General features: G+C 45.7%; 1 protein-coding gene across 10 annotated transcripts in view; it reads left to right on the top strand.

The window, feature by feature from the left end:
• Nucleotides 1–25,000, top strand: part of LOC106613191 (roundabout homolog 2) — a 607,381-nt gene that overhangs the window by 541,243 nt on the left and 41,138 nt on the right. For 6 of the 10 annotated variants that reach the window (XM_082956430.1, XM_082956433.1, XM_014215208.3 and 3 more), the window contains exons 15-19: nucleotides 713–837; nucleotides 985–1,156; nucleotides 4,000–4,188; nucleotides 9,177–9,203; nucleotides 17,054–17,096. In XM_082956430.1, the coding sequence (XP_082812556.1) occupies nucleotides 713–837; nucleotides 985–1,156; nucleotides 4,000–4,188; nucleotides 9,177–9,203; nucleotides 17,054–17,096 (556 nt within the window). The remainder of the gene's footprint in view (nucleotides 1–712; nucleotides 838–984; nucleotides 1,157–3,999; nucleotides 4,189–9,176; nucleotides 9,204–17,053; nucleotides 17,097–25,000) is intronic. The other 4 variants (XM_082956436.1, XM_082956431.1, XM_014215219.3 and 1 more) reach the window with 1 other exon arrangement.

The following is a 25,000-nucleotide window of genomic DNA, read 5'->3' as shown; positions in this document are numbered from 1 at the left end:
GGGCTGGTGTCTGCTGTGGGCTCTTTCTCTCAGGGGCTGGTGTCTGCTGTGGGCTCTGGGCTCTGTCTCTCAGGCCATGTACACACCCCATCTATAGAGCTGTGCCTCGCTTTAGAGCCTCCCCCCTGCTCTCTACCCCACTGGCTTTAGTTCCACCTGGCTGAGTGATGAAACCAGTCAATATGTTTACCTAGCCCCATGTTTCAATTCTCCTCAAAATACATTTCTTCAAATTGTCCTCATGTATGGCTGCACTGCTGTACGGCTCCTCCTATAAGCCTGTTGACCCACATGTCACCCTGGCTGAGTCAATGGAGGAGTCTTAGCTTGACTGAGGGTGCTTGTCTGACTGCCTGGGTGTTACTCTGAAAATCAATAGCAGTATTCTGTGTGTAAATCCCTCTGTGTTGAAGCAGGCGCAGGAGCAGGCCTGGGATATTTAATCATAGTGGAATGTTAAAGAGAGCTATGTCAAACCTCCCTGTTCTCCATGTAAATCCCCTTCTAATGAGCTGCTGCTCTCTCACAGCCACCTGTGTCTTCCACCTGCTAACAACTACACACACTCCTCCTCACAATAAAGATGATGTGTGTGTGCGTGTGCGTGTTTGTGAGGTTGTGTGTAACGGAGAACGGAATGCTCTCCCCCTCTCCCTCTTCCCTGACCATCTATTGTTTTCTCCGCCCCCCATCTGTCTCCCCTCAACCCCAGCTCCCAGTGCCCCTCCCCTGCAGGTTACAGTCCTGACGGTGGGCAACCAGAACAGCACCTCCATCAGCATCTCCTGGGACCCCCCTCCTCCAGAACACCAGAACGGCATCATCCAGGAGTACAAGGCAGGTTACTGTGAGAAGATAGACTGGATGTAACCTGATGACTGATGGCTTACTGAGAGGCCATCAGAATCAAAATAATACTCAACCTGACCCCACTATGACAGGATGCTATGCTCTCTCTTCCTCTGTCTCTCCCCCTCGATTCAGATCTGGTGCCTAGGGAATGAGACACGATTCCACGTGAATAAGACGGTGGATGCAGCCATCCGGTCGGTGGTTGTGGGGGGGCTTCAAGTGGGGGTGCTGTATCGGGTGGAGGTGGCTGCCAGCACCAGTGCAGGTGTGGGGGTCAAGAGTGAACCTCAGCCCATTGTCATTGGTAAGAGACCCAGGGGGAGTGGAACGGGAAGGGAAACACATGAAAGGGGGCATTATGGTAGACTATACAACGGGTGGGTCTAGTCCTGAGTACTGATTGATTAAAACCGCATTTCAGACGGTGTCTATTCCACAAGTAACCACTGGCTAAATGTAAGACGTTAAAATGATTATTTACTCTGTTCCATCTGGCTGCGCAATCCACTGTCTCATCAGCCCAGTCAGGCAATTTATGAACTTGATCTCGATAAAAATAATCATTATCTCACATTTCCTTTAGACTAACATTTAGTTTTCAACAGCGGAGATTTGTATCCTCTACAGGATCGGTGACCCCCCCCGTGGGACGTTTGAGCTAACGTGTGCTTTTGTGATTAGCATGACGTTGAAAGGAACAAGAACATTTCCCTGGACATAGACATGTCTTATATGGGCAGAAAGCTTAAATTCTTGTTAATCTAACTGCGCTGTCCAATTTAAAGTAGCTATTACAGTGAAAGAATAACATGCTATTGTTTGAGGAGAGTGCACAATTATGTACTTGAAAATGTATCAATAAACCATTTGGGCAGACTTGATACAACATTTTGAACAGTAAGGCAATGGTTCATTGGATCAGTGGACAACTTTGCACGTACACTGCTGCCATCTAGTGGCCAAAATCTAACTTGCACCTATACTCCTAAGTCATATAATGGCCTTTCTCTTGCATTTCAAAGATGATTAAAACATTTTTTTAAATATATAAGAAAATGCATGTTTTTTTCTTCATATTATCTTTTACCAGAGCTAATGTGTTATATTCTCCTACATTAATTTCACATTTCTACAAACTTCAAAGTGTTTCCTTTCAAATGCTATCAATAATATGCATATACTTGCTTCAGGTCCTGAGCTACAGGCAGTTAGATTTGGGTATGTCATTTTATACGAAAATGTAAAAAAAGGTTCCGATGTCTCTGAGACATTTCCAACATTGTTTCAATATTCAAATTTGATCTCCAGCTGTCGCATAGTAATGAATATGTTGGGAGTCTGGACGAGACAGACAGGCAGGCAGCTTTTTTCAGTCCAAATCATGAATCAGCATCATTTGTATGGATATATACAAATAAATGTCAATAGAAAACAGGTCAAATGAAAGGAAGTGCAGCTAGTTTGCAGTCTTTCCAGCTTCAGTTTGAAGTGATTGTGTTAGCTGTGTTGTTGGCTAGCTCCTCTGAACAACAGTGTCCTGAGGTGATACCACATGTTCTATGCAAGGTGAAATCACTCATCAATAGCACATTGTTATGGATGTATCCAAATAATTGTCACTAGAATATAGCTTAAACAAATGCAGCTACTTGTTATTCTGGCTGCACTGTTTGACGTGACTGTAAGTTAGCCGTAGTTGGCTAGCTAGAACGTTGCTGTAGTTGGCTAGCTAGAACATTGTCATCCAGTATGGCAATAGAACATTTAGAACGAACGACTGTGGTGTAGGTCTGTTATTCTGATGTGTAGCCAGGCTGGGGTGTAGGTCTGTTATTTTGATGTGTAGCCAGGCTGTGGTGTAGGTCTGTTATTCTGATGTGTAGCCAGGCTGTGGTGTAGGTCTGTTATTCTGATGTGTAGCCAGGCTGGGGTGTAGGTCTGTTATTCTGATGTGTAGCCAGGCTGTGGTGTAGGTCTGTTATTCTGATGTGTAGCCAGGCTGGGGTGTAGGTCTGTTATTCTGATGTGTAGCCAGGCTGTGGTGTAGGTCTGTTATTTTGATGTGTAGCCAGGCTGTGGTGTAGGTCTGTTATTCTGATGTGTAGCCAGGCTGTGGTGTAGGTCTGTTATTTTGATGTGTAGCCAGGCTGTGGTGTAGGTCTGTTATTTTGATGTGTAGCCAGGCTGTGGTGTAGGTCTGTTATTCTGATGTGTAGCCAGGCTGTAGGTCTGTTATTCTGATGTGTAGCCAGGCTGTGGTGTAGGTCTGTTATTCTGATGTGTAGCCAGGCTGTGGTGTAGGTCTGTTATTCTGATGTGTAGCCAGGCTGTGGTGTAGGTCTGTTATTCTGATGTGTAGCCAGGCTGTGGTGTAGGTCTGTGTAATTTATATGGACCAGGGACTGATATGACCAATAACTGATGGCTTGGCCTATAGCATAGTGTTTTTCCCCAATATCACTCCTATAATCCCTCTCACAGTTCTCCAAGCCAAAGATTGCAGATATATTGTCATGTGTACTCTTCTGAGAACCAACTCCTATAGTGTCAGGCAGACAAGTCAGAGTGAGCTTCGATTGGTAGATCGATACGGAGCAGGGTGTGCCTCTCATCTCACATGGTCTATTTTATTGAAGTGAATTAGAGTCTGAGCTAACCAAACAGCAGGATCACCTGAGGGGTTGTCATCAGCTTGTAGGATTTAGCCTCCCTCCCCTCTCTGTCTGCACGTTAGGTTTCACAGCACACCCACCACAGCCATGTTCTACTCTCTCAGTCAATATGTTAGCTGTTATTGACGAGAGGCTGGTGTTGCCTTCGTATCTTACCATATCTACACCTGGAGCTCAATCCTAACTACAGGTCTGTGCATGAAATTCACATTTTCCTGTACATCTCCCATGGAGGTTGAAGGCATATCTTGAGAAAGAATTGAGCTCTTAGTGAATATGTGGGGACTATTATGGTACTGCTATTGTCCCCAGCCGGCTAGCAATTGTAATAAAAAAATGGTTTATTATAATGCTGAATCCTTTTTCACCGCTTCAACAAACAACCTGGCATACACACCCTCACACTGTCCCCCCTCTCCCTTCTGTCCCCCTGTCCGCCCTGTCGCCCCTGTCCCCCCTGTCCCTCCCACCCCAGGTAAGGACTTCCGTGACGTGATCATAAGTGGGAACAGGAACAACAGCATCACGGAGCAGATCACAGACGTGGTGAAGCAGCCAGCGTTCATAGCGGGGATCGGAGGGGCCTGCTGGGTGATCCTCATGGGCTTCAGTATCTGGCTGTACTGGAGGAGGAAGAAGAGGAAGGGGCTCAGCAACTACGCAGGTTAGACCAGCATTCTGGAGAGTACACACAGCAACTACGCAGGTTAGACCAGCATTCTGGAGAGTACACACAGCAACTACGCAGGTTAGACCAGTAGGCTGGAGAGAACACACAGCAACTACGCAGGTTAGACCAGTAGGCTGGAGAGTACACACAGCAACTACGCAGGTTAGACCAGCATTCTGGAGAGTACACACAGCAACTACGCAGGTTAGACCAGCATTCTGGAGAGTACACACAGCAACTACGCAGGTTAGACCAGCATTCTGGAGAGTACACACAGCAACTACGCAGGTTAGACCAGCATTCTGGAGAGTACACACAGCAACTACGCAGGTTAGACCAGCATTCTGGAGAGTACATACAGCAACTACGCAGGTTAGACCAGCATTCTGGAGAGTACACACAGCAACTACGCAGGTTAGACCAGCATTCTGGAGAGAACACACAGCAACTACGCAGGTTAGACCAGCATTCTGGAGAGTACACACAGCAACTACGCAGGTTAGACCAGCATTCTGGAGAGTACACACAGCAACTACGCAGGTTAGACCAGCATCCTGGAGAGAACACACAGCAACTACGCAGGTTAGACCAGTAGGCTGGAGAGTACACACAGCAACTACGCAGGTTAGACCAGTAGGCTGGAGAATACACACAGCAACTACGCAGGTTAGACCAGTAGGCTGGAGAGTACACACAGCAACTACGCAGGTTAGACCAGTAGGCTGGAGAGTACACACAGCAACTACGCAGGTTAGACCAGCATTCTGGAGAGTACACACAGCAACTACGCAGGTTAGACCAGCATTCTGGAGAGTACACACAGCAACTACGCAGGTTAGACCAGCATTCTGGAGAGTACACACAGCAACTACGCAGGTTAGACCAGTAGGCTGGAGAGTACACACAGCAACTACGCAGGTTAGACCAGCATTCTGGAGAGTACATACAGCAACTACGCAGGTTAGACCAGCATTCTGGAGAGTACACACAGCAACTACGCAGGTTAGACCAGCATTCTGGAGAGAACACACAGCAACTACGCAGGTTAGACCAGCATTCTGGAGAGTACACACAGCAACTACGCAGGTTAGACCAGCATTCTGGAGAGTACACACAGCAACTACGCAGGTTAGACCAGCATTCTGGAGAGTACACACAGCAACTACGCAGGTTAGACCAGTAGGCTGGAGAGTACACACAGCAACTACGCAGGTTAGACCAGCATTCTGGAGAGTACACACAGCAACTACGCAGGTTAGACCAGCATTCTGGAGAGTACACACAGCAACTACGCAGGTTAGACCAGCATTCTGGAGAATACACACAGCAACTACGCAGGTTAGACCAGCATTCTGGAGAGTACACACAGCAACTACGCAGGTTAGACCAGCATTCTGGAGAGTACACACAGCAACTACGCAGGTTAGACCAGCATTCTGGAGAGTACACACAGCAACTACGCAGGTTAGACCAGCATTCTGGAGAGTACATACAGCAACTACGCAGGTTAGACCAGCATTCTGGAGAGTACACACAGCAACTACGCAGGTTAGACCAGCATTCTGGAGAGAACACACAGCAACTACGCAGGTTAGACCAGCAGGCTGGAGAGTACACACAGCAACTACGCAGGTTAGACCAGCATCCTGGAGAGAACACACAGCAACTACGCAGGTTAGACCAGTAGGCTGGAGAGTACACACAGCAACTACGCAGGTTAGACCAGTAGGCTGGAGAATACACACAGCAACTACGCAGGTTAGACCAGTAGGCTGGAGAGTACACACAGCAACTACGCAGGTTAGACCAGTAGGCTGGAGAGTACACACAGCAACTACGCAGGTTAGACCAGCATTCTGGAGAGTACACACAGCAACTACGCAGGTTAGACCAGCATTCTGGAGAGTACACACAGCAACTACGCAGGTTAGACCAGCATTCTGGAGAGTACACACAGCAACTACGCAGGTTAGACCAGTAGGCTGGAGAGTACACACAGCAACTACGCAGGTTAGACCAGCATTCTGGAGAGTACATACAGCAACTACGCAGGTTAGACCAGCATTCTGGAGAGTACACACAGCAACTACGCAGGTTAGACCAGCATTCTGGAGAGAACACACAGCAACTACGCAGGTTAGACCAGCATTCTGGAGAGTACACACAGCAACTACGCAGGTTAGACCAGCATTCTGGAGAGAACACACAGCAACTACGCAGGTTAGACCAGCATTCTGGAGAGTACACACAGCAACTACGCAGGTTAGACCAGCATTCTGGAGAGAACACACAGCAACTACGCAGGTTAGACCAGTAGGCTGGAGAGTACACACAGCAACTACGCAGGTTAGACCAGTAGGCTGGAGAGTACACACAGCAACTACGCAGGTTAGACCAGCATTCTGGAGAGTACACACAGCAACTACGCAGGTTAGACCAGCATTCTGGAGAGTACACACAGCAACTACGCAGGTTAGACCAGTAGGCTGGAGAGTACACACAGCAACTACGCAGGTTAGACCAGCATTCTGGAGAGTACACACAGCAACTACGCAGGTTAGACCAGCATTCTGGAGAGTACACACAGCAACTACGCAGGTTAGACCAGCATTCTGGAGAATACACACAGCAACTACGCAGGTTAGACCAGCATTCTGGAGAGTACACACAGCAACTACGCAGGTTAGACCAGTAGGCTGGAGAATACACACAGCAACTACGCAGGTTAGACCAGTAGGCTGGAGAGTACACACAGCAACTACGCAGGTTAGACCAGTAGGCTGGAGAGTACACACAGCAACTACGCAGGTTAGACCAGCATTCTGGAGAGTACACACAGCAACTACGCAGGTTAGACCAGCATTCTGGAGAGTACACACAGCAACTACGCAGGTTAGACCAGCATTCTGGAGAGTACACACAGCAACTACGCAGGTTAGACCAGCATTCTGGAGAGTACACACAGCAACTACGCAGGTTAGACCAGTAGGCTGGAGAGTACACACAGCAACTACGCAGGTTAGACCAGTAGGCTGGAGAGTACACACAGCAACTACGCAGGTTAGACCAGTAGGCTGGAGAGTACACACAGCAACTACGCAGGTTAGACCAGTAGGCTGGAGAGTACACACAGCAACTACGCAGGTTAGACCAGTAGGCTGGAGAGAACACACAGCAACTACGCAGTTTAGACCAGCATTCTGGAGAGTACACACAGCAACTACGCAGGTTAGACCAGTAGGCTGGAGAGTACACACAGCAACTACGCAGGTTAGACCAGCATTCTGGAGAGTACACACAGCAACTACGCAGGTTAGACCAGTAGGCTGGAGAGTACACACAGCAACTACGCAGGTTAGACCAGTAGGCTGGAGAATACACACAGCAACTACGCAGGTTAGACCAGCATTCTGGAGAATACACACAGCAACTACGCAGGTTAGACCAGCAGGCTGGAGAGTACACACAGCAACTACGCAGGTTAGACCAGCCTTCTGGAGAGTACACACAGCAACTACGCAGGTTAGACCAGTAGGCTGGAGAGTACACACAGCAACTACGCAGGTTAGACCAGCCTCCTGGAGAGTACACACAGACGCAAATTCTGCACACAACATACAAACCGTACTGTAGGTTCACACACTCTACCTCTGGGAGTTTGCTTCTTGCCACGAATACAGAGCACTCAACAAACTTCCTCAAAGGCATCACTAAACTGTGTTTTAATGACTTCTTTATTAACTCTATTGTGAAGGGGTATTTCTATATCTGTACTGTCAGAGCAGAGTGTTGGTGTGAATCATGTTGTGATGGTTGTAATGTTTGACACGTCCTCCCACGGTGTTGATACTCTCCTAGGGTGGCAGGGGTTGCGTGGGTTGGGTTGCTGGTACAACTGATTCTCTGCTAGTCTGGCCGGTCACTCAGGACTGAGCCATGCTGGAGCTGGAGCCAGTCCATCCATCCTCCTACACCGACCCTGACATTTCAGAGTGTGGGTGTTCGACCTCAGTCAATACAGCCAACCACCATGGACAGTCTTCCACTGCCAGACTATTTAATTAGAGAGTTGGAGATAGTCAATACAGCCATCCACCATGGACAGTCTTCCACTGCCAGACTATTTAATTAGAGAGTTGGAGATAGTCAATACAGCCATCCACCATGGACAGTCTTCCACTGCCAGACTATTTAATTAGAGAGTAGGAGATAGTCAATACAGCCATCCACCATGGACAGTCTTCCACTGCCAGACTATTTAATTAGAGAGTAGGAGATAGTCAATACAGCCATCCACCATGGACAGTCTTCCACTGCCAGACTATTTAATTAGAGAGTTGGAGATAGTCAATACAGCCATCCACCATGGACAGTCTTCCACTGCCAGACTATTTAATTAGAGAGTTGGAGATAGTCAATACAGCCATCCACCATGGACAGTCTTCCACTGCCAGACTATTTAATTAGAGAGTTGGAGATAGTCAATACAGCCATCCACCATGGACAGTCTTCCACTGCCAGACTATTTAATTAGAGAGTTGGAGATAGACAGAATATTAGTAATGCATGTAATGTTATTCAACAATGGCTTTTGTACAAGAAAATTGTTATCTCTCAAAAGGTTGGCTTTTTTCTTCTTGCACATCTCTTTTTTGACATTTATTCAATGTCTTAGCGCAAACTGACTTTTGATCTTGCTACAGTCAGTCAAATGGCTGTAGCCTGTCCTTCATTTCTGTTTGCTACATTTTGTATATGTTGTGTTTTCTTTGATTTGTTTCTGTTGTCTCTACATCTCTCTGGCCTCTGAGCTGCTTTCCTGGCTGCCGCCATGCATACTGGGTCATGGGGTTGGCTCCTCTCCTCTGCCCCCCTTTCGCCTCCCTGGCCCCCAGCCCCAGTGTGCAGAGGCCCCCAAAGCAACGCTTACAGCACCTCTGTAGGCTTTTAACACACGACTTCTCTGTCTTCTTGTTTTACAGTTCAGTCCTTCACCTTCACCCCTGCAGGTACTGTTCATTTGTCCGTCCGTCCCCCCACATCCCGCCACAGGTCCCTCCTCTCCTCTCCTGCCTACATTATATATGTTTGACAGATTCCAGGTCTTGCCCAATATAAATCCAAACCCCAGCTTGAGGTGGCAAAAACCCATATTTCACCTCTTTTCTTACTGCTAGAAGAGATGGCCTGAAATAGCTTAAATTCATCCTTTGAAAACACTCTGGATTTGTAATAGGGCAGGGCCTGAGCACTGCAAACAGCTGTCCCATCCCTGCTCAGTCATCAGCCTGGTTGTCATACTGTACTGTGCTGCTGTGTTTGGCTGTTGTGACCATCGGTGTTTCACTGAACCTCCATCCTCTGGCTGTGATGTTCCTCTCTCTGTCTGGTATTCCTGTTGGGACTCCCCTCTTTGATAGTAGTGGGTATTCCTCCCAAAGACTCTTCACTCCCCTTTTTGATAGTAGTGGGTATTCCTCCCAAAGACTCTTCACTCTCCTCTTTGATAGTAGTGGGTATTCCTCCTAAAGACTCTTCACTCTCCTCTTTGATAGTAGTGGGTATTCCTCCTAAAGACTCTTCACTCCCCTTTTTGATAGTAGTGGGTACTCCTCCTAAAGACTCTTCACTCCCCTTTTTGATAGTAGTGGGTATTCCTCCTAAAGACTCTTCACTCTCCTCTTTGATGGTAGTGGGTATTCCTCCTAAAGACTCTTCACTCTCCTCTTTGATGGTAGTGGGTATTCCTCCTAAAGACTCTTCACTCTCCTCTTTGATGGTAGTGGGTATTCCTCCTAAAGACTCTTCACTCCCCTTTTTGGTAGTAGTGGGTATTCCTCCTAAAGACTCTTCACTCTCCTCTTTGGTAGTAGTGGGTATTCCTCCTAAAGACTCTGTTCTCCCCTCTTTGATGGTAGTGGGTATTCCTCCTAAAGACTCTTCACTCTCCTCTTTGATAGTAGTGGGTATTCCTCCTAAAGACTCTTCACTCTCCTCTTTGATGGTAGTGGGTATTCCTCCTAAAGACTCTTCACTCTCCTCTTTGATAGTAGTGGGTATTCCTCCTAAAGACTCTTCACTCTCCTCTTTGATGGTAGTGGGTATTCCTCCTAAAGACTCTTCACTCCCCTCTTTGATGGTAGTGGGTATTCCTCATAAAGACTCTTCACTCTCCTCTTTGATAGTAGTGGGTATTCCTCCTAAAGACTCTTCACTCTCCTCTTTTATAGTAGTGGGTATTCCTCCTAAAGACTCTTCACTCTCCTCTTTGATAGTAGTGGGTATTCCTCCTAAAGACTCTGTTATCCCCTCTTTGATGGTAGTGGGTATTCCTCCTAAAGACTCTTCACTCCCCTCTTTGATGGTAGTGGGTATTCCTCCTAAAGACTCTTCACTCTCCTCTTTGATGGTAGTGGGTATTCCTCCTAAAGACTCTTCACTCTCCTCTTTGATGGTAGTGGGTATTCCTCCTAAAGACTCTTCACTCTCCTCTTTGATGGTAGTGGGTATTCCTCCTAAAGACTCTTCACTCTCCTCTTTGATAGTAGTGGGTATTCCTCCTAAAGACTCTTCACTCTCCTCTTTGATAGTAGTGGGTATTCCTCATAAAGACTCTTCACTCTCCTCTTTGATGGTAGTGGGTATTCCTCCTAAAGACTCTTCACTCTCCTCTTTGATAGTAGTGGGTATTCCTCCTAAAGACTCTTCACTCTCCTCTTTGATAGTAGTGGGTATTCCTCCTAAAGACTCTGTTATCCCCTCTTTGATAGTAGTGGGTATTCCTCATAAAGACTCTTCACTCTCCTCTTTGATAGTAGTGGGTATTCCTCCTAAAGACTCTTCACTCTTCTCTTTGATAGTAGTGGGTATTCCTCCTAAAGACTCTTCACTCTTCTCTTTGATGGTAGTGGGTATTCCTCCTAAAGACTCTGTTATCCCCTCTTTGATAGTAGTCGGTACTCCTCCTAAAGACTCTTCACTCTCCTCTTTGATGGTAGTGGGTATTCCTCCTAAAGACTCTTCACTCCCCTCTTTGATGGTAGTGGGTATTCCTCCTAAAGACTCTTCACTCTTCTCTTTGATAGTAGTGGGTATTCCTCCTAAAGACTCTGTTATCCCCTCTTTGATAGTAGTGGGTATTCCTCCTAAAGACTCTTCACTCTTCTCTTTGATAGTAGTGGGTATTCCTCCTAAAGACTCTGTTATCCCCTCTTTGATAGTAGTGGGTATTCCTCCTAAAGACTCTTCACTCTCCTCTTTGATAGTAGTGGGTATTCCTCCTAAAGACTCTTCACTCTCCTCTTTGATAGTAGTCGGTATTCCTCCTAAAGACTCTTCACTCCCCTCTTTGATGGTAGTGGGTATTCCTCCTAAAGACTCTTCACTCTTCTCTTTGATAGTAGTGGGTATTCCTCCTAAAGACTCTGTTATCCCCTCTTTGATAGTAGTGGGTATTCCTCCTAAAGACTCTTCACTCTTCTCTTTGATAGTAGTGGGTATTCCTCCTAAAGACTCTGTTATCCCCTCTTTGATAGTAGTGGGTATTCCTCCTAAAGACTCTTCACTCTCCTCTTTGATAGTAGTCGGTATTCCTCCTAAAGACTCTTCACTCTCCTATTGATATTCCTGTGAGGTATGCATTGGGCTTGAAGGGGTCCTTCTCTTTCTACAGCTGTTGGTGTTGATTGGGGATTATATATGTGATTATGTTGCCCTTCTAAAATATCCTCAACGGCTACTCTGGTAGTCTTCTTTATCCCTCTTCATAGCGTTAAGTGGCTCTGCTACTCTATACACCATGGACTAATTGGTTAATTGCAGTTAAATTGATAACTGTAACAATGTTAGCCCCCTATACTGTAAAGGATTTACAGTACATGCTCTCCCAAAGTGGACCTGACTGGCACCAATGCTGAGCAAGCAAGCAATCAGCCCCTGTCTCTCGATGTAAGAAAGTGTAAATACAGGAGAGAAAAGCCTCTGTCTGCTCAGTGTACTCTCCTGGAGAGATATGGATGAATTGAGGAGAACAGAGTCCATTACATATGAAATGAGTCCCTCAGACTGGGGTTCTTCTCTACTGGTCCAGTACCAGCAGTGCGACTGAGATAACGCCAGTGCAGGGAGGCTGGCTGGGGGTCCTGGCTGTAGCTTAGCCACTCCAGTCAGCAAATCCTATCTGTGATACACCCCCTGCTCCTCTGCCCGATCTCCCTGTAGACAGTCACCCACTCCCTATTCTCACCTGGTGCTCTGGCCGCTGGAAGATAAGTGTTCCACTCAAACGTACTAGTGAAAGTGAATAGTGTATGTGTGTATGTATTAGATTGTAAGCACACTGCACTGAGGCGGGAGGATCAGGGTGGTGTCCACCGGGAGAGGACAATGAGTCAAGGACTGAAGGGGACAAAGAGGACTGGTTTAGATATGAATATTTTGGTGGTTGTATTTTAATGTCACTGAGTGTATGAGTGAGGTAGTGTGTCATTTAGGATGTGAGCTAGGAGATGAGGTGATGCCCACACACAGTGTCCTACTGTCTGTCCCTGACTCCTACAGTAAAGCTGTCATACAGGACAGGTTAATCACAGGTTTTCGAGGCACGCGACCAGCAGGGAAGAAGATTTGATGGGATTTTATACGCTGATTATGTCTTCACCCCTTAATGCTTATTAAAGAGGATTCATCCCTATTCATATTGGAGAAGTGCTTATCTGGAGGAAGGAGCAGGGCACAGCCACGTCAGGCTGGGTAACATTAAAGTCCTCCACAGCGGAGAATAAATGTGTCTGAGCAAAGATAGGGACATCAGAGGCTTCCACACCGCAGAGCACAGTATCAGCCTCCCTATTCCCTTCTCCATCCTCTTCTTCCTCCTAGGAAATATAGTGAGAGAGAGAGAGATACTGTAGGAGAGATAGGAGAGGGAGAGAGAGAGATACTGTAGGAGAGATAGGAGAGGGAGAGAGAGAGATACTGTAGGAGAGATAGGAGAGGGAGAGAGAGAGATACTGTAGGAGAGATAGGAGAGGGAGAGAGAGAGATACTGTAGGAGAGATAGGAGAGGGAGAGAGAGAGATACTGTAGGAGAGATAGGAGAGGGAGAGAGAGAGAGAGATACTGTAGGAGAGATAGGAGAGGGAGAAAGAGAGAGGGATACTGTAGGAGAGATAGGAGAGGGGGAAAGAGAGAGAGATACTGTAGGAGAGATAGGAGAGGGAGAAAGAGAGAGATACTGTAGGAGAGATAGGAGAGGGAGAAAGAGAGAGAGATACTGTAGGAGAGATAGGAGAGGGAGAAAGAGAGAGATACTGTAGGAGAGATAGGAGAGGGAGAAAGAGAGAGATATACTGTAGGAGAGATAGGACAGGGAGAGAGAGAGAGATACTGTAGGAGAGATAGGAGAGGGTGAGAGAGATACTGTAGGAGAGATACTGTAGGAGAGATAGGAGAGAGAGATATACTGTAGGAGAGATAGCAGAGAGAGATATACTATAGGAGATATAGGAGAGAGAGATACTGTAGGAGAGGGAGAGAGAGATACTGTAGGAGAGATACTGTAGGAGAGATAGGAGAGAGAGATATACTGTAGGAGAGATAGCAGAGAGAGATATACTACAGGAGATATATGAGAGAGAGATACTGTAGGAGAGAGAGAGAGATACTGTAGGAGAGAGAGAGATACTGTAGGAGAGATAGGAGAGAGAGATATACTGTAGGAGAGATAGAGGGAGAGAGATTAGTTTCTTGGTAGTGGAATAAAGAGAAGAAGCTATAGAGTAATGGTGAATAAGGAATGTCAACCATTTTCTTTTGGAGATCCACTGTCAAAGTATGTAAATAAGCTAGAGTGGTATGATTGAAGCAAAATAACAGTAAGGTTTTGAGGGGGTTTTCTTGTTTTAGTTCATTACTGTGTTGGGGTTGGTTTTTCACTTATATAGTGCAACATGCTAGTGTACAGTTCCAGAATGATTGTGGTAAAGATGTTTTGGTTGGTTGATGACAAAGTGAAGAGGTTGTCCTACCAGCAGCCCTCTCTGTGTCACACTATCACTAATAAGAAAACCCCATCTCCTCTCCTCCTTTCTTCCTGTATTCTCTGAAGACTTTATTTGGCACATGCCTTGGCTTGTTGGAAAATAAAGTGGAGGAGAGGAGTGAAGGAATGTTCAGCCCTACCTCCCTTTATTCTCCATCTAGGGAACAACATTTGGGTCTTTGTCAGCAGCTAGTAAAACTGTAGCAGCTCAGCGTAAGAGAACATTTCATCTCTGCTCAACACAGATGACGACAATAATACATCAGAAATCTGAGCGTGCAAAACGTCAATGGATCACAGGATATGATTAAATAAGCCACACTACTATCAGCTACTTCTAGACTCAAGTAGGATTCTCTTTTTTCCTTCTCTCCTTCTGTCATCCGCACGGGGTGATTTCTTCTGTCATCCGCACGGGGTGATTTCTTCTGTCATCCGCACAGGGTGATTTCTTCTGTCATCCGCACGGGGTGATTTCTTCTGTCATCCGCACGGGGTGATTTCTTCTGTCATCCGCACGGGGTGATTTCTTCTGTCATCCGCACGGGGTGATTTCTTCTGTCATCCGCACGCTGTGATTTCTTCTGTCATCCTTATGGGGTGATTTCCTCTGACATCCTTATGGGGTGATTTCCTCTGACATCCTTATGGGGTGATTTCCTCTGACATCCTTATGGGGTGATTTCCTCTGACATCCTTATGGGGTGATTTCTTCTGTCATCCTTATGGGGTGATTTCCTCTGTCATCCTTACGGGGTGATTTCCTCTGTCATCCGCACAGGGTGATTTCCTCTGTCATCCTTATGGGGTGATTTCCTCTGTCATCCGCACAGGGTGATTTCCTCTGACATCCTTATGGGGTGATTTCCTCTGACATCCTTACGGGGTGATTTCCTCTGTCATCCGCACAGGGTGATTTCCTCTGTCATCCGCACAGGGTGATTTCCTCTGTCATCCTTATGGGGTGATTTCCTCTGACATCCTTACGGGGTGATTTCCTCTGTCATCCGCACAGGGTGATTTCCTCTGACATCCTTATGGGGTGATTTCCTCTGACATCCTTACGGGGTGATTTCCTCTGACATCCTTACGGGGTGATTTCCTCTGACATCCTTACGGGGTGATTTCCTCTGTCATCCTTATGGGGTGATTTCCTCTGACATCCTTACGGGGTGATTTCCTCTGTCATCCTTATGGGGTGATTTCCTCTGACATCCTTACGGGGTGATTTCCTCTGACATCCTTACGGGGTGATTTCCTCTGTCATCCTTATGGGGTGATTTCCTCTGACATCCTTACGGGGTGATTTCCTCTGACATCCTTACGGGGTGATTTCCTCTGACATCCTTATGGGGTGATTTCCTCTGACATCCTTACGGGGTGATTTCCTCTGTCATCCGCACAGGGTGATTTCCTCTGTCATCCTTATGGGGTGATTTCCTCTGACATCCTTACGGGGTGATTTCCTCTGTCATCCGCACAGGGTGATTTCCTCTGTCATCCGCACAGGGTGATTTCCTCTGTCATCCTTATGGGGTGATTTCCTCTGACATCCTTACGGGGTGATTTCCTCTGTCATCCGCACAGGGTGATTTCCTCTGACATCCTTACGGGGTGATTTCCTCTGTCATCCTTATGGGGTGATTTCCTCTGACATGCTTACGGGGTGATTTCCTCTGTCATCCTTATGGGGTGATTTCCTCTGACATCCTTACGGGGTGATTTCCTCTGACATCCTTACGGGGTGATTTCCTCTGACATCCTTATGGGGTGATTTCCTCTGACATCCTTACGGGGTGATTTCCTCTGTCATCCGCACAGGGTGATTTCCTCTGTCATCCTTACGGGGTGATTTCCTCTGTCATCCGCACAGGGTGATTTCCTCTGTCATCCGCACAGGGTGATTTCCTCTGTCATCCTTATGGGGTGATTTCCTCTGACATCCTTACGGGGTGATTTCCTCTGTCATCCGCACAGGGTGATTTCCTCTGACATCCTTATGGGGTGATTTCCTCTGTCATCCGCACAGGGTGATTTACAAAACTCTATGGTTCTTTCTCTCTTTTTTTAATTTTCTGTGATCCATTGACGTTTTGCACGCTCAGATTTCTGATGTATTATTGTCGTCATCTGTGTTGAGCAGAGATGAAACGTTCTCTTACGCTGAGCTGCTACAGTTTTACTAGCTGCTGACAAAGACCCTTATTTATTGTATGTAGATGGATTCTGAGCGTCATGCTAGTCAGTGTACCCTGCTACTAGAGAGATCTGTAACTCTAATTCTACCTGATTAATGAGCCCTCTGCCTTTTCTAATCATTTTTATTTTGGCTGAGATTTAATCACAAATCCGATAATAATTCAAACCAAAAAATGAGAGATGAAATGAGTTTCTGCTCTCATCAAGCATCTTGTCTTTGAGAAAAACACATTACGTGTCACTTTATGCAAAGCAATGCAATCTGCTACCTTATTCACAGCTTCCTTGTTCTAATTTCCATGATAAGAATGGACACTGTGGGGCCTCTGCATCCCTTAGGGAAGCCATCAATATCCAGCCAGCTACAGAAGACACTGGAAGGACACATGAGCATTGGGTGCAGTGTTGCGATCGTTCACAAGGATAAATCCTGATAATGGTTGGGGGCTAAAACCATCAGAACCCTCTCTGGTCAACCGGTATTAGCGTTGGCAATGCAGCCTTGATGTGGTCATCAATGTCATTGAAATTATATGAAAAGTCAAACATATTGCTTTGTCTTTTCTCTCCTTGTATGTCTTGGCGCTCCCTCTCTCCTCTCCTCCGCTCTGACCCCAGTGACGTTCCAGCGTGTTGACGGGGGTCTGATGAGCAATGGAAGGTGAGTGTTCTTCCAGTCAGTGTTCCATCAGGGACAGAGAGCCCTTCTCTCCACACATAGAGCCAAACAACACCACACCTATCATCACTCTGCCAATCTAAACCCACAGCATACACAACACATCACCTCTATTATGAAGGGCTTTCAAACCACCTCCATCAGACTGTGAAAACCCAGCAACCCAGTCAAACATTATGCTATAACATTATGCTATAACATAATGCTATAACATTAGACTATAACATTATACTATAACATAATGCTATAACATAATGCTATAACATTATACTATAACATAATGCTATAACATTAGACTATAACATTATACTATAACATAATGCTATAACATAATGCTATAACATTATACTATAACATTATGCTATAACATAATGCTATAACATTAGACTATAACATTATACTATAACATAATGCTATAACATTATGCTATAACATTATACTATAACATTATACTATAACATAATGCTATAACATTAGACTATAACATTATACTATAACATAATGCTATAACATTATGCTATAACATTAGACTATAACATTATACTATAACATTATACTATAACATTATACTATAACATAATGCTATAACATTATGCTATAACATTATACTATAACATTATACTATAACATTATGCTATAACATTATGCTATAACATTAGACTATAACATTATACTATAACATAATGCTATAACATTATACTATAACATTATACTATAACATTATGCTATAACATTAGACTATAACATTATACTATAACATAATGCTATAACATTATACTATAACATTATGCTATAACATTATACTATAACATTATGCTATAACATTATACTATAACATTACGCTATAACATTACACTATAACATTATGCTATAACATTATGCTATAACATTACACTATAACATTATACTATAACTTTATGCTATAACATTACACTATAACATTATACTATAACATTATGCTATTACATTATACTATTACATTATGCTATAACATAATGCTATAACATAATGCTATAATATTAGACTATAACATTATACTATAACATAATGCTATAACATTAGACTATAACATTATGCTATTACATTATGCTATAACATTATGCTATAACATTATACTATAACATTATACTATAACATAATGCTATAACATTAGACTATAACATTATACTATAACATAATGCTATAACATTATGCTATAACATTAGACTATAACATTATACTATAACATTATACTATAACATTATACTATAACATAATGCTATAACATTATGCTATAACATTATACTATAACATTATACTATAACATTATGCTATAACATTATGCTATAACATTAGACTATAACATTATACTATAACATAATGCTATAACATTATACTATAACATTATACTATAACATTATGCTATAACATTAGACTATAACATTATACTATAACATAATGCTATAACATTATACTATAACATTATGCTATAACATTATACTATAACATTATGCTATAACATTATACTATAACATTACGCTATAACATTACACTATAACATTATGCTATAACATTATGCTATAACATTACACTATAACATTATACTATAACTTTATGCTATAACATTACACTATAACATTATACTATAACATTATGCTATTACATTATACTATTACATTATGCTATAACATAATGCTATAACATAATGCTATAATATTAGACTATAACATTATACTATAACATAATGCTATAACATTAGACTATAACATTATGCTATTACATTATGCTATAACATTATGCTATAACATTAGACCATAACGGTGTTATTATCAACAACATGCATCTAAAGCTGTGCTGACCTCTGTCCTGGACTTTACACATCTTCACTATAGTACCCTTGGCTCATCTTCCTAAAGTATGTATTATGTCTGCGCTGCACTGAGCAAGCTCTAACGCTGATAGATGACTGATGGATCTATAGATAACCAATACCTGCGTGTTTACGTCGCTCACAGACCTGTGTGCAAACATACATCCCTAACACATCTCCGTTCACGCATCAATAGACTCATAAATCTCCCCACGGAATTAGTAGAAACAATTTAAGCAGAGAGAGCTTTTATTTGATCATTTATCTTCCCCTGCCGGCTACAGATAACCCAGAAGCCCCCTGGAGTGATACATTTGCCTGTCACTTTGCCAAGGCGACTGAGATTCGAGCACATGTAATAATGTCAAAATAATTACCCAGGGGAGAGGTGTGGAGGTACCCCTGCTGCACCCCACACATCCTGCTCGCTCTCTCTCTGTGTGTGTGTCTGTGTGTGTCTGTGTGTGTGTCTGTGTGGGTGTGTGTGTGTCTGTGTGTGTGTGAGAGAGGGGTTGCAGAGAGTGGGGCCCATCTCAATAACACCAGTTACTGAGCCTTTGTAGGGATTCAGGAGGCTCCCCAGAGGAGTCCAGACTTCTGTCACTCTACTGCTCTGGTAGATAGGTAAATCCACACAGAGCTCACACACTCATCTGAGATTCTAAACTTATTCAGCGTCTGTGTGTCTGTGAGAGTTTGTTTTTCCAGGATTTAGTCTACTGTGTGTATATGTATATGAGTTTGTTTTTCTGTGTGTGTGTGTGTGTGTGTGTGTGTGTGTGTGTGTGTGTGTGTGTGTGTGTGTGTGTGTGTGTGGGTGTGTGTGTGTGCGAGCAGTGTGTATAGTATGTCGATGTGCATGCTCGCCCATATTTCTGCCAGAGCCGCCAGCAAGCACTCGAAGAATTAACCACGCCACTTGCCATGTCTTCTCTCATCTATTTTCTGCTGTGGTGTTTTTCCTTCAGTTTTCCACATAAGTGGTTCTGATTCTCAGCCCGGATGATTGAATCGGAGGGGTCTGTATCTGTGGCACTCTATATGTGTCATAGCTTAAGTCAGTGGGGGAGACATTTCTACACAGCACCAGAGTGGTAGGATGCAGTAAGTCTGAAGCTTGGTGTGTTTCTCTAGCTAGCACAAAGCCCTGGTCCTGGTCCGTTAGTCACTGTGGTGACATCAAAGCACTGGTCCTGGTCCATTAGTCACTGTGGTGACATCAAAGCCTGGTCTGGTCCGTTAGTCACTGTGGTGACATCAAGCCCTGGTCCTGGTCCATTAGTCACTGTGATGACATCAAAGCCCTGGTCCTGGTCCATTAGTCACTGTGGTGACATCAAAGCCCTGGTCCTGATCCATTAGTCACTGTGGTGACATCAAAGCCCTGGTCCTGGTCCGTTAGTCACTGTGGTGACATCAAAGCCCTGGTCCTGGTCCGTTAGTCACTGTGGTGACATCAAAGCCCTGGTCCTGATCCATTAGTCACTGTGGTGACATCAAAGCCCTGGTCCTGGTCCGTTAGTCACTGTGGTGACATCAAAGCCCTGGTCCTGGTCCATTAGTCACTGTGGTGACATCAAAGCCCTGGTCCTGGTCCGTTAGTCACTGTGGTGACATCAAAGCCCTGGTCCTGGTCCATTAGTCACTGTGATGACATCAAAGCCCTGGTCCTGGTCCGTTAGTCACTGTGGTGACATCAAAGCCCTGGTCCTGGTCCGTTAGTCACTGTGGTGACATCAAAGCCCTGGTCCTGGTCCGTTAGTCACTGTGGTGACATCAAAGCCCTGGTCCTGGTCCATTAGTCACTGTGGTGACATCAAAGCCCTGGTCCTGGTCCATTAGTCACTGTAGTGACATCAAAGCCCAGATGTTGCGGCTACCCCATCTGCCCCTGCAGAGTGAGAGTGACCCTCCCAGTATCACAGGGAAATGTGTTCATTTGTTACCTGGGATGTTTATTGCATTAATTAGACAATAGCAAATAGAGTCGCGTCTGTTCCCAGCTCTTCATTGGCTGCTGCCAAATTGCCCTGACTGAACAAATCACTTAATCGATCACAGAATAAATGATTCATGGAAGATGAATAGGCTGCAGATTGCTACACTTGGATGGCTTGACTTTGGCTGCTCATGTGAAATTCATAAATGACTCATTCCTTCTACCCTGCCAATAGTGAGATGGTAATTAGGAGCTAGTAATAACTATCTCAGCGCTGATCAATATTTTAGCCAGAGCAGATTCTATAGAGAGTGGGTTGAGCACAGCGCCGCAGCCAACGGGTTGTGCCAACACTGTTGCTATGGAGATTCCTTGATATGACAGGACTCAGAAGCTAAGTGACAGAAGTCTCTATGAATGGAAAATATCCAACGGAAATTCATGTTTCAACATGTCTTAAGTGTAATTGGATGCGCAGGCTTTTAGTGAGGGTTGTATTGACCAGTAGGCGTGCAGAGCGTGAACACATCTGATCTATGTGGTTGTATTGGGATTCATATCTCTGGTCTGGCTTGTTTATGGCTCGTTGTGCATCAGGCATCCTGGGCGGTTGCTCAGGTTTGCTACCTTTCATAACAAACAGCCAAAAAGTCTGACAGGAAAATAGTACAAATTCAAAATCTTATCTTGGCCAAGGCTGCAATACATCCCCGAACTCAACTAGAATTAAACATAACTTGTCGAGGTTCCAGAAGACGTATGACCATTCCCCCCCAGAGTCGCAACACACATATAACAAATACTCCCAATAGAAATCATTCTCATTCTAATTATCCTCTCCCGGAGCAGCTTCCTGTGATGAATACAAGGACGAGGCAGCCATTTCCAGTGCCAACACCTTGTCTTCCAAATGGTCTCTCTGGTCTCTCTGCGCTGTGCTGCATGGTGGATGGTTATTAGGGGTGTGTAGGGCTGTAGGTCTGCTACTGAGACAGTGGTATAGTATTTTTCTACATACCAGGTATTCCGTGGTGCAGTGTAGCTGCAGTCGACAGGAGAAAACACGCCCTCCCTCTCCATTTCTCTATTTCTTTGTCAACTGCCAGGAAACTGTAGGCTGACAGATGTTGAGAGTGAGGGAGGAAAAGAGGAGGGATGAAAGCAGGAGCTATATGTGGAAAAAAAGAAAGGAAAATGGGGTTTATAAAGAGATGGGTTGGGAGGGAGAGGAAGAAAGAGGGGAGTAGGGGAATGTCGCTGTGAGAAACAGAAGGGGAGGTGGTAGGGGATGAGATGTATTACCCTATAAAAAGTGCATGTCTCTGATGCACAGCCATCAATTTGAATGACTCCTTCCCCCCGAGGGCCTGTTTTGGCATTCAGGAACCACGGTGAGGGCTCTTAGCTTGTCAGGGCCTCCCGCCTCCCTCCTGTCTCTGCAGCGCTGCAGTTCATTTGGAGTCTCCCTCCATGGAACAGCTCTTCTCATTATAACCTGTGGCTCTGTGGCTGAGGGACAGACTGACTGCAGAGCGCCCATTACCTGACCATGTCCTGGGGCTCTCCCCTCCACTCCCCCTCATCTCTCCCTCCTCTCCCCAGGGCCAGCACATCACGTTACCTCACTGAAGCAGAGACAAAAGCTCTGTTAAGCATGAGGCACGCCACAGCTTTTAAGGGTGCTGGGCTGTAGCACTGAGCGTGTCAGAGACTGAGACTGAGACTGAGACAGAGACTGAGACAGAGACTGAAGGGCACTAGCAGTGGGGTGTTGTTGTGCCGTGTTCCCTCTAGCAGAAGCCATCCGGTTGAGCATGTGATGCTGCCTGTCTGACCGACCGTGGCAGCCAGCCATTTCTCAGGGATAAGAGAGGGAAAGCTCTAGCTTGCTGCTGCTGCTGTGGAGACCTTGAACAGCTCAGTTCAACCTCTCATTCCACACTCTGTCGGATGCCTTTGTCTGTAGACAAACAGCACTGTCTTTGAATCCTCTCTTTACCCTGGGCAGAAAAATAACACCATAGTACATTCAGTAGAAAATATGAATCCATCTGTATGGTTCAGCCATTGGAAACTAGTGTGGTACCAATGTACTGACACACAAACAAAGACATTTAGCTCCATCTCTCATATCTCATCTAGCTCCATCTGTATTGCCCGTGGTAACGAGGCTGAGACGTGATTGTACAGTAAAGTGGCCCTAAAGGCCTCCCAGCAGTCACCCGTGACAGGTTCAAGTCCTAATGGGAGATTTTTAAGGCCCCCACACCCATGGGAGTGACTCCCAACACCTGTTAAATGGAGCAAGCCCCCGTACATCCATCCCACAGGCTGCAGCAGCACACAAGTTGACCTGGGAGAGGGCCGGGTCTGGAGGACAGCCAATCAACTAAGGCATCACTACAAGGGGTTGATGGGATCAATGGATGTTAATGAACAAGGTTATGTGTGAATGTGTCTATGTGGGGGAGGAAGAATGATGTGGGTCTATGCAGTGTGTGTGTGTATTAATGTGTGCGTGTGTATTAATGTGTGTGTATGTATTAATGTGTGTGTGTGTGTGTGTGTGTGTGTGTGTGTGTGTGTGTGTGTGTGTGTGTGTGTGTGTGTGTGTGTGTGTGTGTGTGTGTATTAATCTGTGTGTGTGTATTAACGTGTGTGTGTGTGTGTGTGTGTGTGTGTGTGTGTGTGTGTGTGTGTGTGTGTGTGTGTGTGTGTGTGTGTGTATATTAATCTGTGTGTGTGTGTATTAACGTGTGTGTGTGTGTGTGTGTGTCACGGCTGTCTGAAGAATGGGACCAAGTCACAGTGTGTGTTTCGTTCCACATTTTATTTAAACTGTGAAACTATGCAAGACATACAAATAAACTCATAAACAAAACAACAAACCGTGACGAAGAGGTGCAACATACACTGACTCAAAATAACCTAATGGGAAAAACAACAACTTAAATATGATCCCCAATTAGAGACTACGATGACCAGCTGCCTCTAATTGCAGATCATCCCCCCAAAAAACAACATAGAAATTACAAAAACTAGAACCCCACATAGAAATACATAAACTAGACAAAACCCCAACATAGAAAAAATAGACTAGACAAAACCCCCTGTCACGCCCTGACCTACTCTACCATAGAAAATAAAAGCTTTCTATGGTCAGGTTGTGACAGCACCAATCCCCCCCCCTCCAAAGGTGCGGACTCCGAATGCACAACCCCAAACAACAACAAAAAAAACAGGGAGGGTTAGGGTCTAATGTCGGTGGCGGCTCTGGTGCAGGACGAAGAACATTCACATCCTGCTATTCTACCAGCATAGGAGGGGGCTCCGGTTCGGGGCGTTGCCCCCGCTCCGCTAGCTGATCCCTCCGCCATTGTGTCACCAGACCGCAGATCATCGCCGGAGGCTCCGGACTGCAGACCGCCGCTGGAGACTCCGGACTGCGGACCGCCGCTGGAGACTGCGGACCGCCGCTGGAGACTCCGGACTGGGGGACGTCGCTGGAGACTCCGGACTGGGGGATGTCGCTGAAGACTCCGGACTGGGGGACGTCGCTGAAGACTCCGGACTGGGGGACGTCGCTGGAGACTCCGGACTGGGGGACGTCGCTGAAGACTCCGGACTGGGGGACGTCGCTGAAGACTCCGGACTGTGGGCCGTCTCAGGAGGCTCTGGACTGTGGGCCGTCTCAGGATGCTCCGGACTTTAGGGCCGTCTCAGGAGGCTCCGGACTTTAGGGCCGTCTCAGCAAGCTCTGGACTGCGGGCCGTCTCAGGAGGCTCCGGACTGCGGGCCGTCTCAGGAGGCTCCGGACTGCGGGCCGTCTCAGGAGGCTCCGGACTGAGGGCCGTCTCAGGAGGCTCCGGACTGAGGGCCGTCTCAGGAGGTTCTGGACTGGGAACTGTCGCAGGAAGCTCTGGACTGGGAACTGTCGCCGGAAGCTCTTGACTGGGAATGCGCACTGGAGGCCTGATGCGTGGGGCTGGCACAGGTGGCGCCAGATTGGTAACACGCACCTCAGGGCGAGTACGGGGAGCAGGAACAGGTCACCCCGGACTGGGCAGGCGCACTGGAGGCCTGATGCGTGGGGCTGGC

This window comes from Salmo salar, chromosome 09 (genome assembly GCF_965601325.2).
Source record: "Salmo salar chromosome 09, fSalSal1, whole genome shotgun sequence".
Classification (NCBI taxonomy): Eukaryota; Metazoa; Chordata; class Actinopteri; order Salmoniformes; family Salmonidae; genus Salmo; species Salmo salar.
The sequence above is the reverse complement of the archived record's forward strand: the minus strand, read 5'-3'. Positions and strand labels throughout refer to the sequence as shown.